The sequence below is a fragment of the Brachyhypopomus gauderio genome, chromosome 16, assembly GCF_052324685.1.
Source record: "Brachyhypopomus gauderio isolate BG-103 chromosome 16, BGAUD_0.2, whole genome shotgun sequence".
NCBI classification, from domain to species: Eukaryota; Metazoa; Chordata; class Actinopteri; order Gymnotiformes; family Hypopomidae; genus Brachyhypopomus; species Brachyhypopomus gauderio.
In genome coordinates, this window is record NC_135226.1 from 9,711,908 (window position 1) to 9,736,040 (window position 24,133).

Sequence of the window (24,133 nt, forward strand, 5' to 3'; positions counted from 1 at the left end):
TGAGATGAGTGAAAAGGAGAATTAGAAATAAATCACTAAGAGATCCAGAGTGCTCTAACAACATTTTATTGATTTCCTTACAATTAAAACATACTCTAATACAACCTATTTGAAACAAATGAAAGGATAAAAGTAATTTCTTCTTCATTTTAGTTATCATGTGAGGATTAAGAGCAGAATGCAGAGCAATCCATTTTGCGACATCAGTGAAATGGTTCTGGGACCAAGCCCAAGACCATCAACACAGAAAGAGCCATGAAACTGAGGGAAACTTTAGAGATCTGACAGGGAGTAGAAAAAGACAATTTAAGTGGTTTTACTAGTAAATAACAGTCTTAACTAACATATTGAACAATTACATTTTTTCCACATTACTCACCACTGGAGCTGAACCAGCAGTGGACAGCACAGGAGAACTCTTTACCATCCAGAATGCATCATATTCTTCCACAAATGTTGCACTGTAAAAGCACCACAAAGCTGTGTAACAATAGCACACACACATCTATATATATATCTGAAATGTATGACATGATAATACATATAGAGGGCACTAGTACCAGAACTCAATATTGCCCAGAGAATGATGGGATGGTGCGACCCATGTGGACTCAAACCTCATTTTATTTTCTCCAGATGCATGACTGATGGCAGAGCTCTGGTGGTCAAAGCAGCAGACGCTTTTTTTTAGAATTAGCTGTGCTGCAATGATAATGTGCTCTTAGCTGTAAGGTCATGTGACCAAACCAGAGATTGGTGATGAACTCTGAACACAGTTTGTGACTCTCCATTAGGTCATATGTAACATCCATATTTCAGCATGTAGCATGATTTTCTTCACAACAAATAATAATAATAATAATAACGATCTTTCTTTGTATAGCATTTTTCATACATGCATGCAACTCAAAGTGTTTTACAGAATAAATTCTAAAATTGGTCAAGATCTTATCTAAATGCCCTGTACATTATGAGCTCATGTGAACATGAGAATTGTAAGGTACCTGTGTGTTAGAACAGTTGTGGAGTCTGAATTGTGTGGTACTACTGGAGCTGAAGTAGCCCACAGCACCCGTGACCCCAGTCTTACGAGCCTGGAGCATGAAGCCCTTGAAGTTGGTTCCATTCACTACTGCCTTGAGGGTCACTAATAGGGCACAAATAGTCCTGACCTCAGTAATGCTGCCAGGGTCTTTATTATTGTTCACCTCCTACACACGTTCTGTTGTTCCACAATATAATCAAGAGCATTGGAAAGATTTTTATTCAAACGCAATGCAACTCAAATACCTAATTTTATCTTTAAAGCAAGAAATGGAACTTTGTTGCTTCCTCAAGTAAAAGCTGAACTTATCTGAAATACCTTTAATCTAAACTGCAATATACAGTCCTTAACAACAGGAATACAATCATTTAATGATACATTTCTCGATATTCTTTCAATCAAAACATTCTCGTCAAACCCAGGCGGTTTTGTGCGTCCCTTTCTTGGGGGCGCTTGTGTGTGTGCTGCTCACCCGTGATGAGGTCTCCTGGTGTGTGTGTGTGTGCTGCTCACCCGTGATGAGGTCTCCTGGTGTGTGTGTGTGTGCTGCTCACCCGTGATGAGGTCTCCTGGTGTGTATGTGGTGCTGCTCACGGTGATGCCAAATGGGGCTGTGGTAGCCTGCGGCTTGAAGGAAGTGTGGAGAGGCATCATGTCCTCACAAGCACCCGCTATGTTTCCAGCAGAGTAGCTAAAAGTGCCTGTCCATCTGCACACACCCATCAGCGCGAGGAACAGGAGATTCATCTAAAGAATGAAAGAACCTGTCAAAGTTTGGACACATCTGACTAAACATTTTCTGTAGTCGTAAAGGCATTTTAATGCTTAGATTTGATTCTAAGACAAATATAAACAGAGAAAGATGATTTCCCAAGCACAAATAATAAATACAATACAATGTGTATAAACACAATACAATAATAAAAAACAATAGAATAAAAATTTGCCCTCAGCAAATTATATATATATATTTACCTATGAACAGCTGTGAACAGCACAATATTAAGTGTCCTTCAGTTCAAGCGATCACAGTTCACTGAAAGCAATTTGTTAGATTTTGTTTATGGTGTTCATACAAAATTCTGACTTTTACAAAAGTCTCCAAAATTCCTAGTTATAGTTTTACACTTAACCTACCAGAGCCTAAACGTTTCAGCGTTTTCCTTCTGCTGTCTTCAATTGCTGGAGCCCTGCGGGTTTGCACTGAGCACAGAGGAGGGAGTGGGAGGGGAAGCCATGACTGAATGAGCCTGAGTCTGCCTGTAGTGCGCAGGTGTCCCAGGGGACATGTACCGTCTCATGTGCCGTCCAATTACAACAGCGTTCTTGCACTATTTAGGCTGTCCAGCACTGGGCAACCTGAGGCCAACGAGTGGTAGTCATCCCAACGTACAACAGTCTGCTGATATTTTTTGTCTGTTTTTGTTTTGATATTTCTAATGTTGATCTGATTGCGAAGGTGCTTTGAGAGGAGTATCTGCTAAAGCAAACTTTATGAGGAGAAAACTTCAGTGGATATAAAGGCTCTCTAAGCTGTAGATGAACAGAGAAATAACTCATAAAGTTAAGGACCTGCTACTGTGGTTAAATACAGGAACTCAAGTGTATACGTGGTTATTACTTTACAACCTATGAAATGTATTTTATACACAGGCATAGTATTTTGGGAGGGGGGAGAGGGAGGTTCTGTCCCACCGCCAGTAATTTCTGCTCACACTACTCATAAAATCTGTTCAGTTTTTCTCACCCAGAATCTTTTGACACTTACACAACTGTAAACACAGGTTTGAACTAAAATGTAGCACAGTGAAATAGAGCACTCACTGCAACTGAATGTTACATGGACAAGTTCATTCACTGCAAACATATAAAATGGCACTACCAAGTTGACCACCATTTCATAATTCAGTTCAGTTTCATATTATAGATTGTACCTACACCATGGACACATCAACTGCCATTGATCCTAATGTCTGGTTCAGCTACTCTCAGTGACATTTTCATACATAATACATGTAAGTAGTGACCTTGTGTATATGAATGACCCAAACCCAAAACGGTTGACTTCATTTCTTTTTATTTCCTCTATCACAGGTGACCACAAACACATTCAAACCAAGAAAAAAGAAGCTTTGAACAAACACCAAAAGTGTGTGTTTTTGTGTGTGTGTGTGTGTGTGTGTATGTGTGTGTGTGTATGTGTACAGATATGTGTGGGCAGAATCAGGGATACAGTACACAATAGTAGCATGCCTCGGGCACCAGGTAAGAAGACTTCACGTCAGCCAGTAGCATGCAGAATCTCCTCTCCCAGTGGACCAGAAACACTGTCTACAGTTCAGTAACGGAAGCTGCCTACAGAGCCTGTGGCACAGTGCCCCAGTGCCGGGCCATAGCACCTGTTTATAGCACCTTCTTTACAGTACAGGCTAGGGTGTGGATTGAGGGTACAAATTAGGGTGGCAATTTGGAGTAGAGGTTAGGGTGCAGTTTTGGGTTACAGATTAGAGTGCAGCTTCGGGTATAGGTTAGGGTGTAGACTGGGATTATAGGTTAGGGCCCAGTTTGGGTTTACAATTTAGGGTATAGTTAGGGATTACAGGTAGGGGTATAGTCTGAGTTATAGGATAGGGTGTAGTTTGGGTTACAGGTCAGGGTGTTGGTTACAGGTCAGGGTGTCATCTGGGGGGGGGGGGGGGGGGGGGGGGGGGTACGATGTGCCCAATATGGGGAGAAGTGGGGAGGGGGGTCTTCACATTGTCTGGAATGCCACAGCTAGGTGACAGAAGTTCTTCACTGGGCCTTCGTCTTACATGAGAGACAGCAGGCCTTCCTGTAGTACCAGTGTGTGCACAGTTTCACTCTCAGGACCAAGCTGCAGTTGGCCGTCGCCTTGTCCTGACAAACGTCCTCGGCTGAAGGAGATAGCAGAGAACACAAAGCTCTGGGTTGTTTATATTGTTTTCACACATATAATGTAATAATACGTACAGTCCCTGCTCTGGAATGGAACGTGGGGAGAACCATACAGTCACTTTCCATTCATAACTCCCCACCCAGACAGTGGAGCTCATATTCTGTATTTTAAATAGAATTTGTGCTGAAGTAGAGAACAAAGCAAAGCAACAACAGCACTGCACAAAGGCAGTGTGTGTGTGTGTGTGTGTGTGTGTTGCAGATGTCACTGTTCCTGGTGTGATGATGTGCATCAAAAACATAAAACAAAGAATAAAATGCAGGAGTATGTTCCCTGGCGGAGTACCTTGTGCGTGTGTGTGTGTTGTGTCTGTTTGTGTGTGTGTACCTTATGCATGTGTGCACGTTGCAGGCGGTGTGTGTGTGTGTGTGTGCGTTGTGCGTGCATGTTGCAGACGGTGTGTGTGTGTGTGTGTGTGTGCCTTGTACGTGTGTGTGCACGTTGCAGGCAGTGTGTGTGGTACTGTACCCGGTGCCTCGGTGGGACAGGCCTGCACCTCGCAGCTCTGCCTGGTCTGTGGCTTCAGGGTGGAGTCACAGCTGTGGCTGACCTCCTCACCCTGGTAGCACTTCACCTCCCTCACCCGCACGCCACTGCCACACGTCTTGCTGCACTGCGGGACACACGCACACACGTGACCATGCTGCGGCCGCAGGAATACACCGCATATCCTGCACTTCCCGCTCCGTATTGGCAAGAAGGCTCACGGGTCTCTTTATTAGGTACTGTTACTCCATTCCTGTATTAGGTTATAATTGGTTGCCAAACCTTTCACAACCAATTTTACAACACCAGCTGCACAGTTTGCAATCACTGTTGTTCTGAGAACTTAATTGATCTACTGTACCTATGAGTAACCTTGATACAACCATGATAGCCATGATACTACCACCACCATGTTTCACACAAGGAGTCAAGAGTTTTTATCCTGGAAGGTAGCATTTACCTTTCTCCAAGCAAAACACTTCTCATTTGAATCAAAAAGATCTATTTGGGTCTCATCAAAACATTCATGTCACGGCTTTAATATTCATGTTGAGTCTACCTGTGTACTTTCCACAGAACTCTCAAATATTTATGAATGTTGCAGATTTACCCAGCATGTTGATTTCCCTTTTGGTTTTTCTGAGTGTTGTTTCAGTATATTGTCACCCAAGTCTTTTGTGAAATCAACTGTTCCCTTCTGTTCCTTTCTGTAATCTCAACTCTGTTGCTGCTCTGTTTTCTAGCTGTCTTCAGACCTCTTTATTACCTCATATCTTTAGGCTGCCTTCACCTGAAGATTCGGTTACCCATTATATCCAGTTCATCTGTCTCTGTAATACTAATGTTCTTGCTCCTCTCAGAACAAGATTAGTCCCTTCTACTCTCACGTCTCCATGGGTCACCTTAGACATTAGGGTCATGAAAGTTAGTCAGGCATTTAGAGCACCTACACATGAAGGCTGGTACAGTAATTTCCTACTCTTCATACTCTTCTCTTCTCTAAGTTCATGTGTTGCAGATTTCAGAAAACTCAAAACCAATAAAATAGAATTTTTACTAGTTGGAGTTTAAATCATAACTTTCCCATATACTGAATTTCTCTGTAGACACTGAAGGTGTGTCTTTTCAAGCCAGCCCAAGATTTCAAAAATCTTGGCTATCTCTTTGACTCTATCACACACTTTTGAGTCTCACATTAAACTAGTCACGAAAACAGTATTTTATCATCTGCGTAATATTGCATACTTATGCCCCCCCCCCCCCCCCCCCCCCCCCCCCCCAATCCTGTTTTACCTCCTCTACTTATTGTAAAGCATCCTAGCTTTGGTTAAGGCCTTAAGTTGCTTAGATGTTTCCTTGGTTTCTTTTGTGACATTGCGGATTATTACACATGTTGCTGTTGGCATGAGCTGGGTTGGTCAACCACTCCTGGGGAAGATAATAATGGTCTTGAGTTTCCTCTATTTGTATACACTTTTTCTCATTGTGGATTGGTAAAGTCCAATCTCTTTAGAGATGGTTTTGTAATCATTTCTACCCTGATGAACACCAATAACTGTTGTTCTGAGGTGCTCCCAGTTCTTTAATTAATTAAATAAATTTAATCTTCAAATTATCTCCTAATCCTAAATGTTTGCATACTCATCAATGAGCTAAGGTTTGCTTACTTTTGTTTTGTTTACAAACTTTCAAATACCACTGCAATTACGTCTGGATAACTTTACATTAAGGTTCCTTAAACTAACATTATACATTTCATCATTAAAACATCAGCATTGTGTAAAATACTTTCAAATCATTGCTCCTGGGGAAGATAATAATGGTCTTGAGTTTCCTCTATTTGTATACACTTTTTCTCATTGTGGATTGGTAAAGTCCAATCTCTTTAGAGATGGTTTTGTAATCATTTCTACCCTGATGAACACCAATAACTGTTGTTCTGAGGTGCTCCCAGTTCTTTAATTAATTAAATAAATTTAATCTTCAAATTATCTCCTAATCCTAAATGTTTGCATACTCATCAATGAGCTAAGGTTTGCTTACTTTTGTTTTGTTTACAAACTTTCAAATACCACTGCAATTACGTCTGGATAACTTTACATTAAGGTTCCTTAAACTAACATTATACATTTCATCATTAAAACATCAGCATTGTGTAAAATACTTTCAAATCATTGCTTATGCTGAAATGCTGAAGTTCATGATTGATTCCCTGTTTTTTTAAAAACCTTTTTAGAGGTGGAGAGAGAAAAGAGAGTGTAGAGACCCATGAAATCTCTACACAGAATATGGCCTTGCCTTCTGCAGTAAAGACTGAGCTCCAGAGAGCTAGTGAGCTGCCCTTAAGTAGTCAGGACAGGTAAGGTTGATTGCCTGATTACACAGACGGCATCCTGTACCTCCCTCTGGTGGCTGAAGGTGGACTAGCAGATGCCCAACCACTTGGTTGGGCTCTTCCAAAACCTTTACGTAAAATGTTCCCAACAAATGTTTAAAAATATTAGTCTTGACAAATGTAAAGAAAATGAAACCAGTTTTGAGAGTGTGTCATGGGTCACAGAAGCTACCTGGGACCAGGAAGTGCTGAACCATTTGGAGCAAGGCCTCTCAAAGCAGGCCGAAGTCTCCTCGGGTTTTGGGGCGCTGCCGGCGCACGTGGGCTCAGGGTACTCCTTAAAAACTCCAGCCTCCAGCCCTGCGCACACCACCTGCCTGGTCTTCACACCCCGGCCACACGTGGCATTGCACTGCACACAGAGAGGTGAAAACCCAACTTATGAACAGAACTCCAGATTACCTTAATGTCCCCTAAAAAGATTTGTAAAACTATGCATATTGTAATTCTGTAAGACTTAAAAGGTCACAATAGAATACTAAACACTTACTAAATTACTATAAAAGTCAAATAGTAGTTCATAAATAACCAAATTGTGCATCAAAGCATGGATTTTATATTTACAGTGCATACACAAAATTCACATTTTGATATTGATTAATCCCATTTTATTTTAATTATTATCACACAATACTCCACAATAAGTGTATATACATGCACTTAATAATCCTATCGCAATCGGATTTCTCCAGTTATCTGATTATTCAAGCATACTCTGAATTCTCAGATAATAATAGATAATAAGATTTTAAAATCTGATAGAGCTCTTGATTTTAACTCAGTAATCTGATGAAACCAAACTCAGTAACTAATTGATGAAACAAAGATTGAATTATTTGTGTGTGGAGGAAACCAGGCATTGAGTATCAATTCATTAATACCATGCCTACAGTGAAACACAGTGGGGTCAGAATCTCCTGGTAATGTTTTTATGTGACAGGGATTAGGAAACTAGTCAAGTTTCACAGTGCAGTGAAGAAAATGTAGCACAATCCTGAGTGAAAGCCTCTTTACAGTCTCAGCCTTTACCGTTCAACAAGACAATGAACCAAAGTGCATCACCACCATCAAAATAGAAAAACAGGAGTGGCTTCCCAAAAATGCTGTGCAAGTCCTGGAGTGCCCCTGCCAGAGTCTGGATCTGAACCCAACAGAGCACCTCTGAACGGACCTGAAAATGGATGTGCACCAACGTTCCCCATCCGGCTTCTCTGAGCATGTACAACCCTGCCAAGTAGGACGGAAAGCCTCCAACAGAAAGGTGTGCCAAGCTTGTGAGATCATTCCCAAGAAGACTGGAGGCTGTCACTGTTGCCAAAGGTGCCAAAGTATTAAGTGAAGGGTCTGAATATTTATGTAAAAGGAATATGGTTATTCATTTTAATACATTTACAAAACATAATATATTTTTTTTTGCTTTATCATTGTAGAATATTGTGAGTAGACTGAAGAGGAAAGCAAGTTGAATCCATGTTGAGGTGAATCTGAAACAACAAAATGTGGAATGGGTCTGAAGAAATTCAGTTTATACATGTATACATATGTATACATATTATATTATATTTGTGTGTGGCCAATATTGGGGGATGTCCATCTTTTCTCGAGATCTTTTCTTCTTCTAGCATCAACAAAAATATCATGGAAAAAAATGAGTCTTGAATATTAATTTACACACATATCACGCCTGTAAAATATTAGTACATCATGGCCCAGGGACCCATAGAGTCAATTCAGAATAAATTGAGTAAAACACTTAAAGTTAACTTAAAATGGTACTTTGATATTTGTTAAGTGCCAAGTGGCCACCATGGTAAAATGGGTCTACTACTCTAGCTGTAATGACGGCTAAGTGGCTAGCATAAACTAAACAAACCTATCCGGGTGTGTTTTAGGTGCTTGTGAAGTTTGATGTGGTGTTTCAGTGTGTTTAAACTGTTTCCCACATTCTTTACACGATGCGTTCTTCGCTTGTGTACAAGGACTTTAAGCTCCATACGCGCGGTACTCTAGCCGTAGCCATGGCAACCTCATTTGTTTACGTTTGATGCTTCGCTCCAATTTCCTGCTCGTGAAAGTGACGTTGCGATATGTCACCAGAAATGGGGCTGTGTCCCAAATCACCGAAACAAAAGTAAGAAATAGGCTACAGCAGAACAGGAAGGAGCATCGAGAAGCGATGCAGTCGAGTTCCGAATCAATTTTCCCCCTAAGAAATAACTGAAAACGGATTAATCCGTTCTCAACAAGTTGAGTTCCAATGCTAAGTCCGTCACACGATCGCCTTTTTCAACTCTATGGGTGTTCTTACCTTTTTCCTCTTCTGCTTCTCTGCTATGTCTTTCACGAGATATTTTGGACGAGTGCAGTCGAGTCGGGAGTCATTTGGGACGACTTTCTAGTCAAGTCTTTTTGTAGACTTAAATGTATGAGGGTAAAACTTTTGTAAAACTTGAGAATGTAAAGGACATGATTTGAGAACCAGTATCCAGTTACCTGGTCCCAGTCTTGCTCCACCCAGTGGGCAGGACAGTCTCTGTCCCCACATGGTTGCACTGCCAGGGGCTTGAGGTCACGGTCGCACTGGCCTTCAGAGATCACCTTCCCGCTGGCGTTCTTGCACACTACGTAACGCTTCATGCGGCCCTCCCCGCACGGCCCCGAACACTGCAACAGCGGGTGCGAGGGCAGAATAAGAGCATGGAGGTAGGCAAAACAGTGTTTATGTACAAAGAAAATACATCAGAAATCTATCTCTTAGATCATGTGATCATTGCTGGACGCATCTATTTTGGCAGTGAGTACAAAACTGAACCCATCCAGGGTCTTAAGATTTTCTCCCCAGATCAGACAGCAGGAGAACGGAGCAACTCACAGGTCCCCAGTCTGAGACGGACCAGCGGCGGTCGCACGGCGGACCCTCGCATTCCCGCTGGCTGTGGGGCCGGGCAGACTCATTGCACAGGCGTCCCTCCATGGAGCAGCGTACCTCCCTGCTCCGCACGCCATGCCCGCCGCACCGTGCCGAGCACTGCACACACACACATACACATACACACACACACACACACACACACACCCATCCAATGAAGCGCATCACACACTCAGAGTCAGCAACAGCATTGCAGTCACAGTGCAGACTATCTGCCCATACTGCCAGCTTTGTGACAGTACATTTACACTGTGCTAAAGTAAACCTATGCTAATAAAACTTACGTTATATGACCACAACACAATGCTACAGGTGTCCAAAACAGATATAATTTTTAAAAGATTACTTTAGCAGAGATAATGAAATCCACTCATTCAGGTGGGGGTGGCAGTGCTGATCTACACCAACCCAAGAGCAGAAACTGCTCACACAGTGAACGAACGCGGTGCAGGAACCGTGCTGACCTCCGACCAATCAGACACCTCCCACTGTGGGCCGCATGATTTGCTCCTGCAGGCCTTTCGCGCCATTGGCTTCTGGAGCTCAGAGGCGTGGCACAGCTCATCGTAGGCGGAGCTGTCGAAGCCCGGCGCCATCATCTTCCAACAGCGCACGGTGCGGAACTGAAAGCCCTCACCACACGTCCGCGAACACTCGCTCCACCGGCTCGTCTCCCACCTGTGTGTGTGCACGCCCGTGCGCCCCAGCACACAAACATACACATGCTCATATATACACATAAACATGTTTTATTTATGTCTATTATTTAACAAGGGGCCTCCTTTCTTGAAGCGATACAGCTCACCCAGACTTGTAGGAATATGTGAGCATGTTAATGTCCTGATCTCTGACCTTGGTGGGCACTCTTTGCCTGTGCAAAACTCATGTGTGGGCTCCGGCCTGGTCAAAGAGTCACAGTAGCTCTCATCCACCTCAGTGCCATCGTACTTCACACACAAAGCATATGAGGCGCTGATTCCTATAGATAGATAGATAGATAGATAGATAGATAGATAGATAGATAGATAGATAGATAGATAGATAGATAGATAGATAGATAGATAGATAGATAGATAGATAGATAGATAGATAGATAGATAGATAGATAGATAGATAGATAGATAGATCTTAATTTTTTATTAGGTAGCAAATTTGTTTTTTTCTGCATTTCTGCAATGCAATCGTATTTCTGTAAATGAAATTTTGTATTGTTTTAAGATTGATTTCAATACCAAATTGAAAGTCTTGTGTGTATGCATGTCTGTGTGTGTCTGTGTGTTTATGCATGGTTAGTAATTGGTTAATAATTGCACCTGTGGTACATGTTGAACTGCAGGGTGCGTACGCAGATACCTTCCATCTGTACATGTCGGCCATACTGACGTCATGGTCGAGAGACACCACCTCAAACTCATTACTGCTGTGCAGGAAGAGGGAGGGGTGGAAAGAGAGATGGTAACATAAGTGATTGGGAAAACAGCAACATATTTAAAGCAGATGTACAGAGATAAATCTAATAGATTTGCTGCATTGATCAGAATGTGTAATGCAGTAACCTGTAATACAGTAACCTGTCCCTAGCAGCAGGGCCTCTCCAGAGCTAATGGAGATTAGCACTGAGCACTACTCCTCTAAAAACAAGGAGTAGCTGACATTAGACATTAGGCACAACATGTTTTGTTTCACCAATCTCTCCACTATAAATAATACATAAATCCTCTGTGAAGATGATCTCAATGTTGATACATAACACTTAATTAAAATCCCAATAGTCTAGATTCTGTCCCTCACGGACGTAGTTTTGGGGGGGGACGGGGGGGACATGTCCCCCCCACTTTTTCAAAAGCCGGTTTTGGTCCCCCCCAGTTTTTACAGTTAAAACCAAATATTTAAGTAGCGACGAAGTCATGTCCCCCCCACCTTTTAACGGTTAAAAAAACAATATCCAAATAGCGACAAATCTAGCACTAGGATCATGCAGCTCCGAGCTCCCCCCCCCCCCCCCCCCCCGCTCAACAGTTCGCCACCCCAGGTTGTGTCCCCCCCACTTATGAAATCAAAACTACGTCCATGCTGTCCCTCCATCTCTCTCCACCCTTCTCTCCACCCTCTCCCCTTCCCTATCTCACTCTCTCTCTGACCTCTCAGTGTGAGGGACCTGCACTGGGTCCACCTGGTGGAGCCGGAGGAGGCGATCATGGCGGGGGGAGGAGCTGTTGGCCTTGGGGGCGGCAACCTGTTGCCATGTCGCGGGCTGCCCCTCAGAGACGGGCATGTCCAGGCTCCCAGTAAACATCTCCAGGGCCAGGCTGTTGTCCAGGGAGGTGCTGGAGTTCAGCTCCTGGACGGCACACTCCGGAAGAGCAGGGTTCTCCTGGCAAAGCTGCCGTGGGCCAGAGGTCTGGTCCAGAAGCCCGTGGGATGTGCTCGCCAGGACGGGGAGACCGGCAGACTGTGTGCCATTCACACTGGAGGCGTCTCCTTCGATCAGGTTGGAGTCTGAACCTGAAATAAACCAGTGTCCATTTGAAACGATGTTTCTCAGGCTGGCCAGACTAACAGCCGTCAGACTGCGCCAGGCCATTGGAAGGAGTCTGTAATCAATGCTATTGCTTGACAGAAAGTAATTTTGTTGTGCTAACTATCTGGAGAACTGGTTGCACATTTGTCAGAGCCAATTTTATGGAAGGAAGGAAATCAAGATGAGGTGGCAGTCAGTCAGACCTCAGTGTACTCGTTATAAGAAGCCTGCAACTTCAGGATGCAGCGGCGCAGAATATACAGTGGGGAAAATAAGTATTTAGTCAGTCACCAATTGTGCAAGTTCTCCCACTTAAAAAGATGAGAGAGGCCGGTAATTGACATCATAGGTAGACCTCAACTATGAGAGACAAAATGTGAAAAAAAATTTGAGAAAATCATTTTGTCTGACTTTTAAAGAATTTATTTGCAAATAATGGTGGAAAATAAGTATTTGGTCAATAACAAAAGTTCATCTCAATACTTTGTTGTATATCCTCTGTTGGCAATGACAGAGGTCAAATGTTTTCTGTAAGTCTTAACAAGGTAGGCACACACTCTTGTTGGTATGTTGGCCCATTCCTCCATGCAGATCTCCTCTAGAGCAGTGATGTTTTGGGGCTGTCGGCGAGCAACACGGACTTTTAACTCCCTCCAAAGGTTTTCGATGGGGTTGAGATCGGGAGACTGGCTAGGCCACTCCAGGACTTTGAAATGTTTCTTACGAAGCCACTCCTTTGTTGCCCTGGCAGTGTGCTTGGGATCATTGTCATGCTGAAAGACCCAGCCATGTTTCATCTTCATTGCCCTTGCTGATGGAAGGAGGTTTGCACCCAAAATCTCACAATACATGGCCCCATTCATTCTTTCATGTACACGGACCAGTCGTCCTGGTCCCTTTGCAGAGAAACAGCCCCAAAGCATGATGTTGCCACCCCCATGCTTCACAGTTGGTATGGTGTTCTTTGGATGCAACTCAGCATTCACTGTCCTCCAAACACGACGAGTTGTGTTTTTACCAAATAGTTCTACTTTGGTTTCATCTGACCATATGACATTCTCCCAATACTCTTCTGGAACATCCAAATGCTCTCTAGCAAACTTCAGACGTGCCTGGATATGGACTGGCGTAAGCAGGGGGACACGTCTGGCACTGCAAGATCTGAGTCCCTGGCGTCGTAGTGTGTTGCTGATGGTAGCCTTTGTAACGTTGGTTCCAGCTTTCTGCAGGTCATTCACTAGATCCCCCCTTGTGGTTCTGGGATTTTTCCTCACCGTTCTTGTGATCATTTTGACCCCACGGGCTGAGATCTTGCGTGGAGCCCCAGATCGAGGGAGATTGGTAGTGGTCTTGTAGGTCTTCCATTTTCTGATTATTGCTGCCACAGTAGATTTCTTCACACCAAGCTGCTTGCCTATTGCAGATTCAGTCTTCCCAGCCTGGTGCAGGTCTACAATTCGGTTTCTGGTGTCCTCCGACAGCTCTTTCGTATTCACCATAGTGGAGTTTGGAGTGTGACTGTTTGAGGTTGTGGGCAGGTGTCTTTTATACTGTTAGCGACTTCAAACAGGTGCCATTAATACAGGTAATGAGTGGGGGAAAGAGGAGCCTCTTAAAAAAGAAGTTACAGGTCTGTGACAGCCAGAATCTTGCTTGTTTGTTGGTGACCAAATACTTATTTTCCACCATTATTTGCAAATAAATTCTTTAAAAGTCAGAGAAAATGATTTTCTCAATTTTTTTCACATTTTGTCTCTCATAGTTGAGGTCTACCTATGATGTCAATTACAGGCCTCTCTCATCTTTTTAAGTGGGAGAACGTGCACAATTGGTGACTGACTAAATACTTATTTTCCCCACTGTATGTGCGTGGGATTCGTCAGCAGGAGTCTATCTAGTGTGTTCGAGTGTAAATGCATGCAGGCAACAACGGGCAACAGTCCTTGATGGAAGGTGATCATCCGCTGACCACAGTTGGCAGTGGTTCTTCAGTGTCAGTTTGGTGTGTCGCCATTAGTCTTAGTCTATAACTCCTCTCCCAAAGTCCTGTTCCCACAAACATACAACAAAGATGTCTTTACTCACCAATGGCGACTGGGGGCTCGTAGCGGTGTGTGCTACTCTCCAGCTCATTGTGGAGAGCCTCTCCAGAAGGTTCTCCTGGTCTGAACAGCAGGACCCCGGGCGGCCCTCCCAGGTCGGGAGCGGCCTGGAGCTCAGGTGTGGAGTGCATGTCTCCGGGACCTCCGCATGCCTCCACACTCTCCTTGTGGGTGGGAGCAGAACTCAGGTTCCTGCATGCCTTGCAACTCTCGATCTCATTGCCCGTGGCGGGGAGCTCCAGAGAGGATGTGTTTGTGGCCAGTCGGGCCACGGCCGGAGCCGGCGGAGCAGCGACAGACCGGAGGCTGCTGGGCGGAGGGTGATCGGGGGTGATGGAGGACGTGGGTGGGGCCACTCTCATCTCTGCAGCACGGGGGATGGTGTACTCGTATGTGATGTGGGGCGTCTTCCCATTCAAGTTGTAGTACTTTAAACAGAGAGAAAAAGGTCACAGTCATTTATATATTTTTTAGTGCTGTCAATTCCAGGTGCTGCGATTAAAAGTCAGGAAGCCTGAGCAAAATCCTGGTGAGGACTTTTAATCGCGGCACCTGGAATTGACAGCACTAATATATTTATATATTATTTAAGTCATATTTTTATGAAAATATTTTTTGCGTCCCACCCGTTTTTATCTACGTCATGTTTGTAATCTTAACAAGAAAGAAAATATATCAATTAATATCAAAACATAATTTTTGAAACTTCATTATTTGCTATAGTCAGATCACTATTTACTGCAAGTGAAAGTGTATCTATATTTGCTAGGCCTGCTGTTTCTGCAGGGGGGTGCATTTTATTCCACTATACCTTTAGTATTACCATTTGATTAAAACAGGTATCACACCAGATTTAAACAATGAAGCAAATAGTTCCTAAAGATTTTTCTAGATCCTGTTGTACCATATGTTAACATTCTTCACACTGACACAACAATCCAAGTCCAGACCAGTAAAGGTTTACAATAACTGTGGTCGTAAGTGATATTTTTTGACAGATCACACAGTAGCACTGGGTCCAGTAGTGGTAGTACATACCTATATACCTACCATGACGTTCAGAGCCTCTTCTGTGGGTCCCTGGGCCATGATGTACTCAAAGCCATCAGAGAAAAGATTCGCCGGCCTCCGGTACTTAAACATTGTTCCTGCTATGTGGAAGTTCCGGGGGTTGTCGATCATGGCATTCCCATTAAAGAAGAAGTGTCCGGCTTCGTCGGACAGAGCTACATGGGACAGGAGAACCAAGAACGAACTCACAGGTGACTGCAGGTGACAAGCATGAAGCACATGCATTTTAACATAATACAGCCACTGCAGGTACTGTGAGAGCTCAGGTGTCACCGGCACTTCCTCTGTCTCTACCATTTTGGATCTATGGGGTCAATGGAGGTGAATGGGGGTCAATGGAGGTTTTACCCAAGATGTTCTCTGTCTTCCGCCGCTCTATGATCTGGATGTCTGTGGCCCCAACAGGTATATTGGTAATAAATGCATAACCTGATGAATCAGAGAACATAGCAACAATTTCAAATGAGTCATTTTGAAGTTAGTATATAATGTATTTCCGGTCAAAAATATACACTTACACTTCATAATACATTATTTAAGAAATATAATTGTTTTAGGTGTTCAATTGATTGTTGTTGTTGTTGTTATTGGAAAGCATGATGTACAGGAAGATGGTTTGTAAGCTATACAATATTATCCAGGAGGGTGATGTGTAACTGAATGGAAAACACAGGCTTTTTCGTAACCTCGTAGGGCTAATATAAGATATACCTAACTGTGTGATCGTGGGGCTAATATAAGATATACCTAACTGTGTGATCCCTTTTCGATAGGAGCCCGAGATGCGGAGGCAGGAGTCTCCCCGTCCTCCACAGACACCACATTTGTCTACGGTTTTACTGGAGTACAGTTTCCCATCACACCCTACCACCTGCACACAGCCAGAGACAGAGGAAGTTAGCATGAGCATTACCCTTCCATTTAGTTATTAACAGATTAGCAAGAACAGTATGAGGTTGTGTTTCTGGACTCGGAAGCTAAATATTGTGCTACGGCATTGAATGACAGAATAGCTTCAGTACAAAAGAAGCTTCTGGAAACATGGCTTCATTTTATTTGTCTTCAGGGATCCCTGGTTAGGCAGCCTGGCACACCTGGCACTGGCCCTCTATGCAGACCCCCTGGTAAGCGCCATTCCTGCAGAAGGTCCCGTCATGTGCAGGAACCAAGAGCTGCCTCTCTCCCGTGGTGGTCGTGCACTGGAGGTCGCACGGCTTGTTGGAAATGCTGATGTAATCATCTGGACAGGACATGACATCATCAGTGCCGTTAAACTCGAGACTTTGGAGAGTCACTCCCGGGGGAGGAGACAAGAAGCTGCTCATTGTGTCGTACTAAGACCCCTTTTTGTTCCTGAGAGGCTTCGGAAATAATCCTAAATGAACATCAGTGTCTACTAGCAGAGCAAAACGGGGAAAAGAGCTGAGGGAACAGAGAGAAGACCAGAGCGATGAGGAAAAAAAACAATACAGGCAGACGAAAAAGGTCAAGCAGCGAAAGACTAAAAAGAGGGAATTTGGTTCAACTTTCTTAAGAGCTTTTCCCCCTTACCTGGGTACAGAGGAACCCACTCGTAATGTTTCCGCCCAAAGGTCTTGGCGTTGAACTGGGAGCACTGGTGTTGTTTGAAGCTGATTCGGCTGTTGGGGCAGGGCTGGGTACAAAGTCACACATCAACATGTACACAGTTCTTGGGCCAGGCAATGTATCAAACAGCTCGTAGCTGGTACAGACAAGTGGGCATGCCAGCTGGCAGTGGTGGGGTATTCCACTGAAAGTAATACACGTACATTCTGATTATTGCTTAGTTGCACGCACATACACACAAACACATTACCACACACACTCCACCTTGGCAGGCTCCAAATCATATAAAATAAGATATGTGCAAAAAGAAACAAGAAATGTGCTGTTTGCTGTACCTGGTTTGTACACAACTGATACTGCTTGGGTGATCCAGTGCAGAAGTAACTGTTAATGTTTTGTGTGGTAGGGAGTCTAGAAAGAGATGAGCACATTTTAAATAAAAAGATCCCTGTTCCAGCTGATGTTCCAGCTACTTGTTTATACCAGATATTAGTGAATGGTATGGTATCCATCAGAAAATCCTTATATAGTACTTAAACAGAGACCCAGTACTAAATTCTGAAGTTTATAATGCCTATTTAATTTTTACTTCACATGACGTGGTCCTTAAATGGTCCTGCTGACCACAATGCAACCTGTTTGATTTTCAGGTTTTTGTTCGGGATGTAAAAGAGATTTTAGTACGTCTTTGGGCCCACACAGAACAGGAACAGTGCATAATCCAGGCAAGCCATCAATCTATGACCCCCCCCCAACCGTCTTTCTCACATCCTTAATTTCTTTGATAACACCGGTGTTTGGCAGGTCGCACATCTGCAAGGGTCACACACCCACTCCCCTCCCCCTCTCACCACAACCTACCTGGCTGACAGATGTGGCAAGTTCTCAGGCTTGTTCGCAGCTAACCTGCCCGTCCCCTTATAGCCCACTCCAGATGCGTCTCCTCCCCACTACTGAGGTCCCCCTCCCCTGCGCACTCACACGGACATGCCACACACACACACACACACACACATGCATGCAGGGGAGTGCTAATGGGGGCCAGCTGGTCTAGCTCAGTATAAGCCCTTATCTACAGAGGAATCTTCCCAAAATGGCTGTCTCTGTACTCTAAAAGACATTTTATAAATATGTTTGTCATTCCAACCAGGATCACTGGTGTCATATGGGCCAGTGACCGGTAAATGAATGATCCTTCTCTATGCTGTAATTACCGGCGATCCACGTATACAAATGAAAGAAAATTCTCTTTCCTCCTTCTACCATCTATCTCTCTAACATGGGGCTTACACAGGGTAATCTGTCTGGAACTGTAGTACTAGCAAACCTACAATATATACAAATATACAAATAGTATACATGCTCACATATACACACTCCTACAACCCATATACTCATTAAACAGAAACACCTTATAAGTGTACAGATAGAGATTACAGTCCTCGCCAGTTCTGATTTGTAAAGGGTCAGTTCCAACAGAGTTTCCATAATGCCATAACCTCAGAGTCAGATGTGATGAGAATTCAAGGGCTAAGAATTTGCATGAATCAGGATATATGGATATTGTTCAAAGCTCTTAGAGATATGAGCTTATTTGTTTGCATATTTATTTATTTATCAGGAAAAATGCGCATTTACCTACATAAGTCAAATTGTCACTGTTAATCAACAGGCTATTTTTCAGCTGTAGAACCTAATGTTATGGCCCAAGCACAATGAACATTTAACATACAGTACATTCAATGTAATAAACAATAAAAACCCATGACCCCTCCCTTCGGCGTGTGTATGTGTGGTCTGCGTCCATTTATTGTCCATATATGGATTTCCTTTGGGTGTGGTTTAATGTGGTTTCTAGCTAATAAAACCTATTTGAATGTTTACTCGTGTCGGGATCCTGCCTACCCTCACCGTTACAGCAAATAAATAATTAGTAATAATAAATATTAAATACATAGTAATAATAACAACAATTATAACAACAATATTTAATATTGTTGTTATTGTTCTTGCTGTTGTGTAAAATTCAATTATGGCTCAAAGGCTGAGTTGTCTCAAATCAAATGGCTTTCTGACTGTATAAAACATGCCAGCCTATCAAGTAAAGCCTCACAATAGGGGGGTGTTTTGGTGACGACTTCCGCTGATCCAATGCGTTTCATTGACTAACTTTATAGAACCAAAAATATCAACAAATTTTAGGTGATGTCATTTCCTGACGTGGCACCTCTGTTTTCCCTCAACACGCAGCACTTTAGGAGTGAAGCCCAGAACAAAAAGGTTTATGAACCCCGAGGTTAGTAATGCCGCATGTAACATAAAAGAGAAGAGAAGAAAACCCCTCTGGGAAGAAGCTCTGAGCATTCAGGGTTATTTAATCCCACATAAAGTGCTTCACGCAAGCTGACTGTGAGTGACACCACCACCCAGGATGAGGAGGTTCACAGGGCCAAACTGAGCACTCTCCCCTCCCCATTTACAGCTCCAGGCCTCTTATCACCTGTTACCGAGCAGAGTCCAAAGGGGGCGTGGCATGTGAGGCTCCAGTTCCCCCCGGGCATGTTTGGTCTGAGGCTCCTCCGCTCTGCATGGGAGGCGGTCCGGTGGCTGGCTTACCTCTGCTGCAGGCAGTGGCGCTCCTGGGAACGGACGCCTCCTCCACAGGTCCAGCTGCAGGTTGACCAGCTGCTCCATTCACCCCACCACTGGGCCACCTCGTCGGGCTGCAGCTGGAGTGCCTCCCTCCCCTCCCTGCTGTCCTGGCGCAGGCAGAGACACGGTGCTTCACTGGGACGACACGACTGGATGCTCTGCATCACTCCAAACGTGCACATGCACACATGCACACCATACCTGCATAGTGCATATACTCCAAACGTGCACACACACCAATAAAAATGTGCACACGCACGATAAGGAAACTCTGTGTAGAACATATCAATTGTATTGTAATTACATAGTTGAGGCCTCATTAAAATTCTATACTATTAAATTCCGCCTTTGTTTTTTTTTTTTGCTTTAACCCAACCTGTAAGAGGTAAATTTAAAGGGCATATTTACTGTACAATAATCTGTAACAGTGGGTCTTATTGTAAGCAATACAGAAACAGCTGGCGAGAGCTTTTGGCTCCAGACTGCATCACTAATGTGAGAGTTTATGGTTCTGGAGGATCTTTAGACAGTCAGGAACTCCATCCATGCTTCTCAAGAGCGCGCGTGAGCCAGGGTCTGGGCTCGTGTGTCACTGAGAGTGCTGACCTACAGACCTCCACCTCTCACCGTGTAATCCTATTCGTCAGGGCAACCGTCGATCTGCACATGGTCCAAGCAGTTACTGTATTAGTGATGAAAATATGTTTTGGATTTCCATCAGATGTTCACATACTGATTAAATTAATAGCCTGCTTTGCCTAATATTGAATTTCATAACACCAACACATATGGAGAGTAAGTACTATAAAGATTGGTTCAGGGAGAAACGTGCCGTAGCGCAGCGGTAAACGCAACGCACGCTAACTTGCAGTAGGCTGACTCAAACGTAAACTCAGTCGTTGGGTTTCAAAACAACACCTCCCTCTTAGCGCTCAGCAGGGGGCTACAAGGCCTTCTGAGGCCCCCAGGACTTTGGAGATTACATATTCACTCTGCTGTGTCACGGGGCAAGACTTCAACAATTAACCATCATTTCTAGGAAGCAGGTTCGTAAAAAGCTGTCCTCAGGTGGGACACTAAAATCCCTTTCAAACTCTTTCAGAACAGCAGACACCAGGGCTCAGAACGATCAACACCTCAGACCGGGAGAGAACAGACTACAAAAGAGAGAGTGTAGAGAGGGGGAGGGAGCAAAAGAGGAGTAAACAAAGAGACAAACAGAGAACGAGTGCAAACGTGAGACATACAGAGCAGTAAACAGACGGAGGGGGAAGACAAGCCACTTGGGCTCAAAATTCAAAACAGAACATTGAGACCAGTTGGGGACCTCCTCCCCGCTCCCGTAAGCAGAGACAGCGCTAATGAGCTGGAGACGTGAGCAAAGAAAAGCGCGTGATCTCACAGAAGGCTCGGAGACAGGGCAGGGCCGGAGGCTCCGGCCTGCCCCCTCAGATGAAAGAGCCAGCGACTGTGGGCAAATTAACCTGACTTCTGTTGTCTAGACGGCAGGATAATCAGCCCCTCCCCACTGTGTGCGTCACGGTGCTCTGACAGTACCCAGGCGCAGGACGACCTCTCCTCAACTCCCCAAGTTGTGACGGTAGAGGCCCACTGGTGCAGAATACTAAGCAGGTCTGTGGTTTCTCTTAGGGCAGGTCCAGATTTAAAACACAGCAAGGTGGTCCTGCTTTAGACCAATACAGAGCTCTGCACCCCTGTTAATCCATCTAAGTGGAACAGTCACGGACAAGAGGCCACGCCGGAGTTAAACGAGGGATGATGTCTGATTCTACATCTCTCCCAAATATGAACAGCCCCTCTAAAAAAATTTATCATGATCAGAGTTAACAGTGGCAGGACTGGGTCCTGTGATGTCTGTGGTACAGATTCGAAAGTAAATGGAACTTTATAAATAAACCAGTCTTTGTCTGATATTGATGCTACACAAGTGTGCACTGTTACATTTTGTTTATAATTTTTTGTGTGTGGAATTTGTGTCTAAGTTTATATGATAACAGGGAACAGACTAAAGCGTACATAATTACATGAAGGGTGCGTGGTGTGCTTGGTGTTAACCTCACATAGCTGGAGAGAACCGCACGTCATGGACGCCCCCCCCTGCCCTCCCCGTTAAGCCGGGGACTTTAAGCTTGTCCAAACAAGAATTTGCATGCCCATATGTTTTGTGTCTGAATATCCTTTGGATGTTTGGATCCTACATAGACAAATTACTTATCTGTAGATATGCATGCTATTAATACACTAGGCTTTTAAACCGGGGAGCTCCCCAGTACGACCTGGTTTTTACAAAACGGCGAGAGGAACGAGTTCGCAGACCGGGTTTCGTAATGTCACTTGAGTTTAGTCTGCTGATGCTTCGACTAGAATGGGACCATATGAGCCCTGCACGAAAGATCTCGCCTACCGCTCCAGTAATGAGATAACTTAGATATAACACGCTACTACTTAACAAACATACAGTACGAGATCTATACGCAAATACGTTTTTGTAAGGATTCAGTCAACAGTCGTTGGAGCAAACCACAGTATCTGGTGAAAATAGTGTTGGCTGTAACCTCACTGCGCTTGGACTCTACGGACCGAATGTTAGAGTAACAACGTGCAGCCTCAACAACTTCCACGGAGACAAAAAGACTCCAACTGGGCTTTGATCTCAAACTCGATATAAGGAGCATTTAACTGCAGCCGTGCAGTGTCGCTTGGCGCAAACCCGTTTTCTCGCTGCAGTTTGATGTTTGCACTGCCGTAGATTGCGTCTTCCTTCTGCCCACAAAATAACCGGCTTTTCAGGCAACGCGCATCTGCGCACCAATGAAAGAAACACAACGTGTTTTACAGTCATAAATGGATAAAATACTACTTACCTTAACACTGGCCGTCGCGGCTTTATCAAAAGTCCACAGGTTTAAGACAACGCAGTGAATGAGAATGTTTCCCAATCCTGTGATCCAAAGACAATTCATGGTTCATCTGAGAAGAAGGAGACCTCGCCCCCCTAATCTGATCCAGGAGCAGAGAGTCTCCGCACTGAGGTCCCACCGAACCTTCATGTCTTTACAACCTGCCGGCCCAGAGGCCAAAGGGGCCGGTCACACACACTTTGATCGACGCCGCACACTTCAAAAACTTCGCCCATTTCAATCACCTTCATGTGAATGAACGACTGAAGTAAACTAATAAAGTCCAATCCTAGAAAAAAAACTGATGCTATTTATGCTACAATAATTATAATATTAACCACGCAATATTTCCACAAAATAATTACATAACTTGCGATCAGATATATAAACATTCTGCAGTTTGTCTCGAATCCAACTGTTTCTTACAGACATTTAAATTGCTCCATATGAATCTTCCACTGTACTCGTAGCTGCCATGTGCTAATTGCTTCCTGCAAATGAATGAGTATGCCTGCAATTAAGGGCTATGTAGTATGTAATTTTACTTAAAAGACAGAGTCTCACACAATTTCACAAATGCTCACAGTTACAATTTATTTGTTATTTATTAATTGCTAAACATATATATATGGGAAACTTGATTTACTATTCTGGTCTTTCAACAGTGCAATATTCTCTGAAGTAAATGACTGCAAGATTTCATAAAGACGTTGGGGGAAAAGTTCTTGCTAACCAACAGTTTCAACTGTGTGCCACTGAATGAAGAGAGCTGGTTTGTGATATTACTATAAATGTAGGGCTCTGACATTGCAGGCATGTTCAGACTTCCCTCTGAAGATCTCGGTCACATTCAGTCACACTGAGCTCCTGTGTTCCTACCCTAAAAAATCTTAAAACCCCAACAAAATTTGGTGTTTTCATCCATTGTTATGGTCAGTGTGCCCCTTTTCACTAATAAGTGTTGGAAATTGGCATACAAATGGTTGGTAATTCCTATGATAATGGAAATTAATATTGAAATGAATGTACATTTAAGGCTATGACAGCTCATAAAGTGTAATATTCAGTTCTACTGGAATCCACTTTCCATAAGATTCAACCCAAGGGAGTGACTGCTGAAAACCCTGTTCTTCACATGTGACCTTTACTACTGAAATATCTGAATGTTTAGAGCAGTTGTATTTCAAAATGTGCTTTTCGTTCTCGGTTCTCAATTCATGTCTGGGGAAATCTCAGTCCTGAGCAGTATGTCCGATCAGGTTGCAACAGCCTCGTTCTGGAAAGGAGACCCAGTAAAAACCTGTGATTTAAACCTGCACCTTTCATTAAGCTGCAAGTTATAAGGGTGTGTGTGTGTGTGTGTGTGTGTGTGTGTGTGTGTGTGTGTGTGTGTTTGTGTGTGTGTGTGTCTCAAAACTGAGACCTGATCATTTCCACACAGAGCTCA

At 43.8% G+C, this 24,133-nt stretch overlaps 2 protein-coding genes across 5 annotated transcripts; both read right to left on the minus strand.

The window, feature by feature from the left end:
* Window positions 1-43: 43 nt before the first annotated feature.
* On the minus strand, window positions 44-2,263 carry LOC143478443 (putative ferric-chelate reductase 1). Its single transcript, XM_076977408.1, has 7 exons — window positions 2,183-2,263; window positions 2,021-2,081; window positions 1,600-1,792; window positions 1,005-1,147; window positions 561-658; window positions 380-461; window positions 44-281 (listed from the first exon to the last, which is right to left on the minus strand). The coding sequence occupies exons 3-7, from the start codon at window positions 1,790-1,792 to the stop codon at window positions 204-206; spliced, it is 594 nt and encodes a 197-aa protein (XP_076833523.1). The 5' UTR covers window positions 2,021-2,081; window positions 2,183-2,263; the 3' UTR covers window positions 44-203.
* A 1,498-nt stretch (window positions 2,264-3,761) lies between these two features.
* On the minus strand, window positions 3,762-22,836 carry LOC143477681 (ADAMTS-like protein 2). Of its 4 annotated transcripts, none has more exons than XM_076976400.1 (18): window positions 22,651-22,836; window positions 19,730-19,872; window positions 17,449-17,524; window positions 17,078-17,180; window positions 16,621-16,766; window positions 16,274-16,397; window positions 15,875-15,955; window positions 15,506-15,681; window positions 14,439-14,883; window positions 11,974-12,337; window positions 11,146-11,249; window positions 10,685-10,811; window positions 10,297-10,510; window positions 9,776-9,931; window positions 9,397-9,567; window positions 7,076-7,255; window positions 4,491-4,635; window positions 3,762-3,960 (listed from the first exon to the last, which is right to left on the minus strand). In XM_076976400.1, the coding sequence occupies exons 1-18, from the start codon at window positions 22,747-22,749 to the stop codon at window positions 3,839-3,841; spliced, it is 2,976 nt and encodes a 991-aa protein (XP_076832515.1). In that variant the 5' UTR covers window positions 22,750-22,836; the 3' UTR covers window positions 3,762-3,838. The 4 variants fall into 4 exon arrangements, with proteins under 4 accessions (XP_076832515.1, XP_076832514.1, XP_076832516.1 ...); XM_076976399.1 differs by having other exon boundaries at window positions 11,146-11,252; XM_076976401.1 differs by lacking the exon at window positions 17,449-17,524 and having other exon boundaries at window positions 11,146-11,252; window positions 22,651-22,787.
* Between the last annotated feature and the right edge of the window lie 1,297 nt (window positions 22,837-24,133).

Bases quoted from the DNA above. Each gene is read 5' to 3' on its own strand.
- LOC143477681 (XM_076976399.1), bottom strand. From the start codon at position 22,749: ATGAATTGTCTTTGGATCACAGGATTGGGAAACATTCTCATTCACTGC. The intron at 16,767-17,077 runs GTAAGGGGGAAA...TGTCCTGTCCAG, and splicing joins GTGGGTTCCTCTGTACCCAG to ATGATTACATCAGCATTTCC. The intron at 16,398-16,620 runs GTGTGCCAGGCT...GGCTGTGTGCAG, and splicing joins GCATAGAGGGCCAGTGCCAG to GTGGTAGGGTGTGATGGGAA.
- LOC143478443 (XM_076977408.1), bottom strand. From the start codon at position 1,792: ATGAATCTCCTGTTCCTCGCGCTGATGGGTGTGTGCAGATGGACAGGC. The intron at 1,148-1,599 runs GTGAGCAGCACA...GTGCCCTATTAG, and splicing joins ACCAGGAGACCTCATCACGG to TGACCCTCAAGGCAGTAGTG. The intron at 282-379 runs GTGAGTAATGTG...ACTCCCTGTCAG, and splicing joins CTGCTGGTTCAGCTCCAGTG to ATCTCTAAAGTTTCCCTCAG.